This window comes from Daktulosphaira vitifoliae, unplaced genomic scaffold (assembly GCF_025091365.1).
Source record: "Daktulosphaira vitifoliae isolate Bord-2020 unplaced genomic scaffold, ASM2509136v1 Scaffold_5, whole genome shotgun sequence".
Classification (NCBI taxonomy): Eukaryota; Metazoa; Arthropoda; class Insecta; order Hemiptera; family Phylloxeridae; genus Daktulosphaira; species Daktulosphaira vitifoliae.
In genome coordinates, this window is record NW_026099576.1 from 27,737,256 (window position 1) to 27,749,257 (window position 12,002).

General features: G+C 26.5%; 2 protein-coding genes across 4 annotated transcripts in view; one reads left to right on the forward strand and one right to left on the reverse strand.

Moving 5' to 3' along the window:
- The window catches only part of LOC126908066 (dual oxidase), a 31,598-nt gene extending 28,395 nt beyond the window's left edge, over positions 1-3,203 (forward strand). Inside the window, exons 16-22 of the mRNA XM_050689917.1 lie at positions 997-1,160; positions 1,222-1,596; positions 1,662-2,176; positions 2,235-2,399; positions 2,500-2,655; positions 2,741-2,869; positions 2,939-3,203. Of these exons, the coding sequence (XP_050545874.1) occupies positions 997-1,160; positions 1,222-1,596; positions 1,662-2,176; positions 2,235-2,399; positions 2,500-2,655; positions 2,741-2,869; positions 2,939-3,067 (1,633 nt within the window). The 3' untranslated portion in view covers positions 3,068-3,203. The remainder of the gene's footprint in view (positions 1-996; positions 1,161-1,221; positions 1,597-1,661; positions 2,177-2,234; positions 2,400-2,499; positions 2,656-2,740; positions 2,870-2,938) is intronic.
- Positions 3,204-10,441: 7,238 nt separating this feature from the next.
- LOC126908046 (uncharacterized) overlaps positions 10,442-12,002 on the reverse strand; it is a 17,803-nt gene continuing 16,242 nt past the window's right edge. For 2 of the 3 annotated variants that reach the window (XM_050689884.1, XM_050689885.1), the window contains exon 12: positions 10,442-11,133. In XM_050689884.1, the coding sequence (XP_050545841.1) occupies positions 10,808-11,133 (326 nt within the window). In that variant the 3' untranslated portion in view covers positions 10,442-10,807. The remainder of the gene's footprint in view (positions 11,134-12,002) is intronic. The other variant, XM_050689883.1, reaches the window with a different exon arrangement.

Genomic DNA, 12,002 nt, shown 5'->3' on the forward strand with positions numbered 1-12,002 from the left:
CACTAAAAAAAAAATTTCTTAATATTTATAGTCTCAATTAATCATCCCTAATTATTTCAGGAGTAAGTAATTACCCTCTTTTAGTACTACCTTTCTCTTTATAGGTAAAACCATCACTAGAACATTTTATTTTAACTTATATTCGAATTGCTTTTTGTTAAAAGGGCATATGTCTCATAATTTTACAATAGAACTTGTGCATTGGCAGAAATCCATAAAAAAGATAAAGAGCTAAATTGATTTTCCCCCATCCTAATTTTTTTTGTAAAAAATAAATATCACTTTCTTAAACCATAGAAGGGCACTATGCGCTAAGTACCTTCCCCCGTTATCTATGAATCTAAGTGCCCTTTTAACAAAAAAACAAATTATTTAACATTTTACACGTTAAATAAAATTAAAGTTTACATTAATCATAGTCATTAATTAAAAAAACATCTTACTAGTACTAAATAAGAATTATATAATTGAAGCAATGAACAATATCAAACAATATTTTGTGAACATATAATAATATATTTTTTTAAGAATATTTAACTTTAATTTATTGTAATGACTGTATCTTAAAAGTTATTACATCATTGAAAAATTTAAAGTTAAAAATGTTCTAAATTCAATTTTTTCGAGTCTAGCTATTTTCTAGTCAAATATTGTTTGGAGATTTCTTAGATAGCACCATGTCTGAACATCTCATGTTGACTCTAAGGTTGTTAAAAACACGTTTAAAATATAGATAAACAGTTTATATCTTCCATTAGACCAATATAAAATTCGAAAATTTTGGTATTTTTAATATGTTTAAAATGTAACCACCTTGATTGACTCTAAACGGCTCATTTAATATAACTAGATCAGTCGGATGCAGCAAAAGCACCTTGTCCCTGAGCGCACGCCTATGAATTGAATACGTTATGTATTATACGTAATATAAAATTGTTTAGAGAATAAACTGTATTATTATTATATTCGTAGTAATAAAAACTATTTTATTTTAAGAATGACTAGTTTCCACGTCGATCCTTCAATGCACGATGACAAAGGAAAAATAAAATCCCACATAGACTGTGTAGTAACATACTTAGAAGAAAATCGACAAAATATATTTTATTTATTTATCTACTACGTTATAACTATATCGTTATTTGTTCATCAGTTTATATGTATGTGTTATATATTCACTATTTAATATACATTTAGTCATAATTCATTGATTTTTTCCAGATTACTCATTTTTGGCAGAACACACAGATCTCCGACATATAATGGGAGTAGGGATAGCCCTAACTAGAGGTTCTGCTGCTTCACTTTCATTCGGTTATAGTCTGTTGTTGTTAAGCATGTCAAGAAATTTACTAACTAAATTAAAAGATTTTTCCATTCAACAATACATACCTTTAGATTCACATATACCATTCCATAAAGTAGTAGCTTGTACTGCATTTTTTTTTTCAATTATACACACAGTTGGTCATATCATCAACTTTTATCATGTTTCAACACAACCTCTAGAACACATTCACTGTTTAACGTCTGAAATACATTTTCCGTCAGATTACAAACCTGGAATATCATTTTGGCTTTTTAAAACAATAACTGGTAATAAATTAATACATTTTCTTTACTTCATATTTTGATAATTAATATTAAGTATCAATTTTTAGGTATTACTGGAGTACTCTTATTTGTTATTATGATAATTATATATACATTTGCTCATCCGATCATTCGAAAAAAAGCATACACATACTTCTGGTCTACTCATTGCCTGTACGTAGCTATGTATGTACTCATGTTGTTGCATGGACTAGGAAGAATAACAGGACCTCCTACTTTCTGGAAATATTTCATAGGTCCAGGAATAATATTTATTTTAGATAAAGTGGTCAGTTTAAGGACAAAATATATGGCTTTGGATATTTTGGAAACAGAGCTTTTACCATCAGATGTTTTAAAAGTTAAGTTCTATCGTCCACCTAACTTCAAATATCTTTCTGGCCAATGGGTACGGCTTAATTGTACAGCTTTAAAGTCTACTGAGTATCATTCATTTACGTTAACATCAGCTCCACACGAAAATTTTTTGTCATGTCATATAAAAGCGCAAGGACAATGGACGTGGAAACTTAGAAACTTTTTTGATCCTAGTAATATAAATCCTGATTTTCATCGACCAAAAGTAAATAATTTAAATTTATTTAACAATAAAAATAAAAATATTTTATATGTGCTTTTAGATACGACTGGAAGGACCATTTGGTGGTGGAAATCAAGACTGGTATAAATTTGAAGTTGCTGTCATGGTTGGTGGTGGTATTGGAGTGACTCCATATGCTTCTATTTTAAATGATTTAGTTTTTGGTACTTCAACAAACCGTTATTCAGGTGTATCATGTAAAAAAGTGTGTTGATCTGTTATACTTTTTTAATTTAATAAATGATTTATTGTTATTACCCATAACATATTTATAATAACTATACAAATTTAACCAATACTAATAGGTATACTTTTTGTGGATTTGCCCTTCGCACAAACATTTCGAATGGTTTATAGACGTGCTTCGAGATGTCGAAAGAAAAGATGTTACCAATGTTCTTGAAATTCATATATTTATTACTCAATTTTTTCACAAGTTTGATCTGAGGACAACTATGCTGGTAAATATTTTAACGAAAATTGATTTTTTTATTAATATAGAATAAATTAATTTCAAGTACATGAATTTTTATTATTTTTTTGCAGTATATTTGTGAAAATCATTTTCAACGACTAAGTAAAATGAGTATGTTTACTGGTTTAAAAGCTGTAAACCATTTCGGTCGCCCAGACATGTCATCATTTTTGAAATTTGTTCAAAAGAAACACAGCTATGTAAGTAACACGTGAAGAATTATTTTTTTTAATCTTATAATGCAACTTAATTTTTATTTTATTTTGTAGGTTAGTAAAATAGGTGTATTTAGTTGTGGTCCAAGACCATTGACCAAAAGTGTTATGTCAGCTTGTGAAGAAGTAAATAAAGGTCGAAAGTTACCATACTTCATTCATCATTTTGAAAATTTTGGATAAACAAACTTCAAACATATATTGCATTAAATGCAAATTACTTAAAAATTGTGATCTTTTGCCATTACATTTTTAAATTAAGTGCCTTATTTCCTAATTTTATTAAAATAAATACTGTATTTGTAAAAATATTTTGTAATATCATTATTATAATTATTTATTAAAAGTTTTTTGTATCTATAAAATTAACAATAAGTTATAGGATTATTTTTTGCCATATAAACATTCAATTGTCCTACAGTTTTTTTCAAGGTTTAGTTTTAAAAGTTAATAGATAAAATTGACGTATCATATAATGTCTAATTCGTTAAAAAACAACTCCGCACAGTTGGGATTTGGTGAAGTAAGAACTTGAATAAATTTGAATCTCACAGTGATTAAAATCACTATCATAAAAAACGCATCGATTCAAATTTGTGAATAGCATTTTTAATCATTATATTAAATAAATCATTTAATATGATAAATTAATATGAGTTACTGAGATACTACTATATAAATAATTTTAACTTCCCAATATAATATCCTAATTATAATTGAATAAGTAAACCATTAAAAAAAATGATTGTATATATCAACTAAATTATGTACAAAATAAATGTTGGGATAGGGTTGTAAAAAACATGTTAAATCTGTTTGATACATAAATAAATAATTTATAACGTTTAAAATGTACCATAAAACCTATGTAAATTTTGACATTTTTGATGTATAAAAAATTATTTTAAAGAAGAAGTGTTTAAAACGTAACAATCCTGGTTTACTTCCTTTCGGCCTTGGGAGAAGAGTTGGGTTTTAAAAAAATACTTTTTATTCCTTTCTCGGTTATGTAGTGTTACTAATGCAGTCTATTATAAAAATGTATAAGATTTAGTCATCTATCGAGTTAAGCGACACATTGCCGTCGTACATCTCTTATATTATATGCTTTGATTTTTTATATTTTATTAAGAATAATTTCTAAATGTTTTAATTATATAAGGGTCATTCCATGTGAAATCACCTAATGTGTGTGCTGGTATAGTTCAGAAATTTATGAAATTTATATCATAGACTTCTTAAAGGTCATTGACAACAAAAATAATATATATATTTTTTTTTATTGTTTTTTTACCAGAAAGTGTATTTTTTATAATTAAAAACATGAAAAAACAGCTTATGTTCTAGAGCCTATAACTTCACAACCAAATAAGGTATCACTGTGGAACTAGCACTGTTTTACTCATTAAATAGTACTTCAATTTCATTCTTATGTTTATAAATTTTGAATTTTTTTGAACATCGAAATTTTTTAAATTTTGCTGTATTTTAATAGCAAAATTTGAAGGTCAAAATTTTTTTTTTTATTTTCAGAAACTTTTAGCAATGTTTTTTTAACCCATATCATATTTGAATCGATTTATAATTTTTTTTGTATCGTTTTACGGTCTTGAATATGCAAGGTTTGCTGAAAATAGCCAACTTTATCATCTCATTACACAAAAGTAACTGAACGAATTTTTTCAAATTTACATTGTACTTTCTTTTAGACAATTAAAACGTCTGGTGAAAATTTTATGATGGAGAAATAATTTTAACGCTTTTTAGAATTTACAAAATTTACAATTTGCGTTTTATGAAAAATCCATAAACAACATAATTTTCAACACTCAATTTTAATATCTTGTATTTATTCTGCGTTCTGTAGTATATTAAGTTATTGGGACTCATAAAAAATTCCTAAGAGCAATGGCTAAGTTCGGAAAAGCTCCGTTTGCAATTTAACCATATAACCTGGAAGGTCACTTAGCACAAATTTTGAAAACTTACACTGAAAAAACATCTTCCTATGTAAAAAACTCGACTGATTTTGTGGAAAAATTGCAACAAACCTGGGACCTACAAGTTGTAGATGATTGATATGTAAAACAACCGTAGTTTGTGTCTAGATTAAGGAATAGGGATAAAATATACGCGATTACTTCAGTTAATTAATTTAATTTAATCGTTAAAAAAAAGAAAATGGAGTTAAACACAAAAATACGAATGTATCAAAAACCATGTCTACAAAAATACACAACAAAAATAAAATAAAGAATTTAAACAAAATCAAATAATATAACAAATATCACGGACTGTATTGGAACACAACTTTTAATGTTAATCAGAAATTAATATAACACGCCAAGAGCCGTCTGGACACTCGCCCTGAACTTTGGCTAAAAGAAAGAGGAAATACGTGCTCTTCACACATAAATAATATTAATTTAGTTTATAATAAAATAAAATGATTATTAAAACACAGCTCTTTACATAAATATAATTTTAAATAACCAAGCACAGTGGGGACGTGGCATAGTTGAGTCCAGTATAGATTTAATCTGACAGTGATTAAAATTACTATCATAAGAAACTCTTTGATGCAAATCTGTAGATAGTGTTTAATTCTTACAAAATGGTGGATAATTACAACAGCAACATCAACTTCTATTTCCTTGATTATATCTAATATGTATAATATTAATTTTAGCTTCGATGCGAAACAGAGTAGGTATTAATTTTACCATGATGTTTTTTTCTAAATACATTATAAATACATCTATTATTTGACATACTTTTTTATTAAAATTGGACAATTTCCCCTTATATAGAGGGTGTTCAAAACTTGAAACATTGTATAAAAAATAGAACTTTTTCAACTTAACTTTTGAAAATGTTTCGGAAATACTGCGTCCTTTAAACATATATCAAATCAAAGGTTATGTCATACACTATAAAATAAAATAAAAATTTTGTGCTGATACATAAATTTTTCGAAAAGTTATAGCATTTTTAAGTTGAAAATATTAACACAAAAATAGCGTTTTTTTAACTACGGCAGCCGTTTACATGCAGAAGATAAAGTGTCGGGACAATTTGAAATTTTTTTTTCATTTTATAGAACATAAAATAAGCTTTAATTTGATATATGTTTAAAGAACGCAGTATTTCCGGAACATTTTCAAAAATTAATTTGAAAAAGTTAGTTTTTCTAAAAAATAACAAAATTTACCGATTATTAAATTTGTAATTTTTTTGGAGATTTCGCCCATTTGCGGGGAACGAGGGAAATTTTTTCAATTTTTAAGGGTAATGTGTTCGACTAGATATGTGGCATAGTTGGGACAATTATAGACGATATCTGACAGTGATTAAAATCACTATCATAAGAAACGCTTCGTTGCAAATCTGTAGATAGTGTTTAATTTTAAGAAATTGATGAATGATTAAAAAAAAAACAACATAAAATCCTATTTCCTTAATTATATCCAGATTAGTACTTTGATTTAAATGTATAATATATTAAAAAATAATAATTATAGTAATTATATTTAGATTTTAATTGATATCCAATAATTTAATATTGTAACATACACGGATAAATTATAAATAATAAAGTACTTGTAAAAAATTGTTGTAACTTATGAATAAATACGCTGGACTACGAGAAACTTTCATCTGAAGTAATAATTTACTTTTCTTTTTCAACTATTCGTGCTGTTTTCAAATCTGCAATCAGACTATTTCTATCTTTTTTAATTTTTGATATTATTACTAATTAGTAAAAAATGAGTATTTACATATTGTTTGCGCCTAACAAAGCCTATCTTTAATTCTTGGTCAGACTGATGAGTCACCCTTCGTTTCTCTAATCACTAGTCAAGTCAATCCATCAGAGTAGCCGTTATGCGCTTGAATATCATCACTCTGTTCTTTTTAGTTGATCAGTCGTCTTAGTTTTTTCTCGTATATCCGTGCTTAATCGTCATTATTTTAACTGACAATTATTGTTTTTTTTTATGTTTTTCAACATTTGGGTTGTCATATTATTGACATATTTTTAATGGTAATAAACATTAATATTGTAAAATGTAGGGAACTTTGCTTACAACACATTTTCTCTTTATTTATTAAATCAAGTTTTAGAAATCTCGTGGTTGATTTCAAATTTCTTAGTAAAATACTAGTTTATTGGTAATCTAAGTTAATTATTACAAATTTTGTTGTTGTTATATTGATCAAATATTGTTTAGTAGTACATTTAAAAGTCAAAGTCAGAATCTGACAATTATTATTGAAACCAATCACTAAAATTCTAATACTCCTTTGTGGGGTCTGGGAAAACTTTATTAGTTAAATCTCATAATTGTTTTACTCATTTACAAAATGTCTTGCAAAATTAACTATAATTATTAAAATTCATTGTTGATCAGTCGCTAATATTCAATTTTTTTCATATATCTTGTCTACAATCACACTTGTATTTACATAAAGTTATATTTCTTTAGTCTTTTCAGAAACTAACAGGTTTCTTAATTTAAAAATCATATTAATACTCACAAAATTGAATATTATTTGTCAATATCACTCATTGTTCCTTATATCACAAAATTTGCTAATAAATTGATCCTATTGGTCCTCTGACCAACAAGTTAAATAAATATCTTGCAATTTAGAAATCAAATAAATATTAATTAATTGATTTCTAGAAGTCTATGTATTATAGAATTGACCATTTCGAATTTAGTTGTAAATATCACAAATTTAAGCATGTTTAAGCATATTTAATTCATTATAAATTTAACTTAATGCATGCTCCTGGTGAACTCATTATAACAACAATTATAAGATTGTAAGTTATTAATCATTGTATTAGTCTATTTTAATATAATTGAATTTTTAATTGTATTTCAGTTTTTAAACAATAGTTTGGTAATCATTTTAAATTAATGCATATTTGTTTACTTAGTAGACAAAATAAACCTTTTCACTTGTAATCATAGAAATAACTTTGTTTATCTTTAATTTAATTATCTATCTAGTTGTTGTCAATATAATAAAAATATTCACTTGTACTTATATAAATTAATTAGTCTTGTCTTTAGTTAATTTTCTATCTGGCTGTTGTTTATTAAATTTACTCTATATACAATCCAATAAAAAATATATAAAATAATTTTAAAATATTATTAAGAAAATTATAAATAAGCAATAATATTCAATATAAAATTATATGTACCGTGTGATGCTTAATATACTTTATGCCTGGTAAGTCAACAATGGAGCCATTATTTTGTATGAGGCAACTAATAGAAACGTTTAGGGAATAGAAGAATAATCTGTGTATGGTATTTATAGATTTGGAGAAAGCATAAGATAGAGTACCGAGAGAGGTTAGATTAATGGTTTGGGCATTAATGAGAAAAGGAGTCAAAAAAAAAAGGTACATTTATATAATAGAAGATATGTATGATGGCACGGGTAAAAAATGTGAGGGCAGTAATACAAGATTTTAGGGTAAGAATAGGAGTGCAACAAGGTTCTGATTTAAGTCCTTACTTATTTTCTACAGTGATGGATGAAAATACTAGAGAAATACAAGGAGAAGTGCAGCCGTGGTGCATATTGTTCACTGACGATCTAGTATTAATAAGAGAAAATAGAGAGGAAATTAATCAAAGGCTAGAGGTATGGAGATCAGCACTTGAAGAATAGGGTTTATGAATAAGCAGAAGTAAGACAGAGTATATACAGTATAAGTTTGACAGAGGAGAACACGAGGTAGGTGAAATGAAAAGTTCAGTGACAATACAAGAGGTAAAAAGTTTTAAGTTTTTAGGATCAGTTATGCAAAAGAGCGATGGTATTGACGAGAATGTAAGATACAAGATGAAGTGTAGGTGGTTAAAGTGGAGAGAAGCGTCTGGTGTCTTATGCGATAAAAGAATTCCAATGAGGCTGTAAGGTAAATTCTATAAGACTGTAATGAAACCAGCTATGATGTATGGTTCAGAGTGTTGGGCGGTTGACAAGAAAATAAAACAGAGAATGAGTGTAGCAGAGGCGAGAATGCATAAATGGATAAATGGAATGACTAGAGAAGATAAGGAACACATAAGAGTGAGAATAGGTGTATCGTCAATCGTAGATAAAATGAGAGAAAAATTGTATGAAAAATCATACATGATTTGGTCATGTTATTTATTTATTTTTTTATTTATTTATAAAATTGTATACAGGCAAAGCCCAAAATATATATAACAGTCATCATAAACATCATTAATAAATTTTAGTGAGAAACAAGTAACAAAAGAAAATTTATATACATTGATACAAAATAAAAATTAAAACAACATAAACGAGGCTTAATTAAAATAAATCGAAAGCTGGATCATTATTAACTAACCGCATAAGGCGAATCATTGGGGTTGGGTCAAGGAAATGAGAAGGGGTAGGGGGATAAGGAATGTAGTGTTAGAACGGGTGGTGCGAAGAGGGATTTTAAATCTTAGAAGGCTAAGAAGTTGGCTAGAGTCATGAGGATGGCTAGGTTATGAGGAGAGAAGAATCGGAAGCTGTAAGAATAGTTATAGAAATGAATGTTGAAACAAGAAGAGGTAGAGGAAGACCAAAAAAGAGATGGAGGGATGCTATTGAATACGATATGAAGACAGCTGGTGTGAGCGTAGATGATGTGGGAGATCGTGTCAAGTGGAATTTTAGGATAAGGGTAGCCGACCACAAGTCTTTGATATTAAGGTGAAAAAAATAAGAAGTAAAAGGAAGAAGATTTATTTAAATAATAAAATGAATTTAAACTTAACCTATAATTATGAATAAATGATAACATTTAATTATCCGCAGCTATTGGACTGATTAATTTCGTATTAAAAATATTATTGTTATTATTAATAAATATATCTTATTATACAATGTTGAAAAATAATCCAATACTCGAAAAATATACCATATTCATTTCATTATTTTCTATTTTTGAATTTTACTCATTTTATTAATTAAATATCTACTATATTTATGTTAAATTGATTCTGGAGTATCATTTTCATGCAAAACATTTATATTTTTGTTTCTATTTGTTGTAACTTACAAAGGTATGGATATAAATATTAAAAGAATAAAAATATAATATAATATATCTGTATGGGTATGTTGTTTGAAAAGATATTAAAATAATTGAGACTTTTATGATCTAAGCCTAATTCCTTATTTTTTGAGTTACTTTTTATATCGAGGTCGGTGTTCCGAGGGTTTTTCTTTTACTAACACAATCCCAAAGTAAAGAAATATCACCACATATATATGTGTGTGTGTAAATTTTAATTTACCAAAAATCCAGAGCAATCGCCAGCCGTAAAATAACAGCTCAAATAAAATCTACTCTATATGGATTCAATTTTACCAAAAGTACTTATTTAAACTTTATTGTTTATACTAAAATTTTATACCCAGCGTTTTTGCTTACCTTTGAATAAGTTTCCATCAAATAAAAAGTAATCTTTTTTTTTCTTTTAAAAATGTGTCTCTTCACACTTATGATGTGACTCAGAGAGATTCTATGTGCGAGTGTTTTTTAATACCACCGTTTACCCGTCTTTTTATACTTTTTTTTTTAAATTCAATTATGAGACCAACATCATTAGTGTTTCCAGATATTTTTATTGACATATAGTTTAATTGTGATCAAATTTTACAATATTTTCCTTTAATACACAATAATATAAGTAATAAGATGATAACATAATTTTTGTCACGTTAATACTATTATTACAACATATTACAGCTATTATTTTTAATTAAAATTATGATAATAAATAAAACAAATATAATTATACAAAAGAATGTCTCATAACATGAATTACTTAAAATAGTTTCTGTTTTAATTTTGAGAAAAAAAAACTTGTTTAAATAGTGAAACAATCTAAGTTATTTAAATTCAAATACTTCTTCTTTTCCTTCAAAGCCTTCCAAATAATATAACTTTGTCAAATAGTTTCCTTCGGGTAAATAGTATTTAAACACACCATTTAAATCTTTTTTCATTGTAGAATAAGTATTTAATTCATTACACCATAAATTTATAAAAAAACTTTTTTCGGTTATATTTTTTGAGTACTTTTCATATTCCACTTCGCATACCTCATTTTCTGTGCATTGTACACTCTTTGTCTTTGTACTATGTGTATTAAGTTGATTTTCTATCCCCATCAGTTTACACTTTATATTGTCATTGCTGCATATTTTTTCCGTGGCTAAAAATACAATTGACATCATTAATTTATAAAAATAATTTCCTAAAAGTTATATTAAATTTTTATTAATGTAATTAATGTTATTTAATAAAAAAAAATTGTATTTTAAGTATATATGGAAAAATTGGTTAAATTTTTTATGTTCTCCTCTGTACTTGTATTCATCTCTGTCGCTCTGTATTGAGCTATTTTGCTAATTTCGTATTAAGGAAAATAGGACGCAATATCAATCAATGAAAAAAAGTAGTGATGGGCATTTTCGAATAGTTTTTATACAACCGAATAGTTTATTTTTAGCATAAACTATTCGAATGGGCTACCGAATGGTTTTAAAAAATATTCGATTAGTTCTACCTAAAATTTTTATTAAGTATACTTAATTATAATAAGAAGATAATTAACGAATACTTATAAATAAATTATTATACAATTAATAATAGTAAAAATTAGTGATGGGCATTTTCAAATATTTTAAACTATTCGAATAGACTATTGAATAGTTTTTAAAACTATTCGAATATTGTGTAACTATCGAATATTTTTACTATTCGAATATTTTTTGAATGACTATCGAATAGTTCGATAGTTTCTATTCGATATTTCCCATCACTAAAAAAAACACTTTGAATTTATTATAAAAAGAAAAAAACTACTGAGAGATTTTTCTATTTATTGCGTTTGTTAAATTATTCGTTGAAACAGGAAAGAAACAATTGCAACAAATTTTAACGTCAGCAACATTATATTAACTTCGTAGCGAAGTTGAGTAGGTATTTATTTTAATATGAAGTGTTTTTAGCTTCGATGCGAAGCTGAGAAGGTATTGGTTTTACTAAGATATGTTTTTTTTTTTTTTTTTTTTTTTTTTT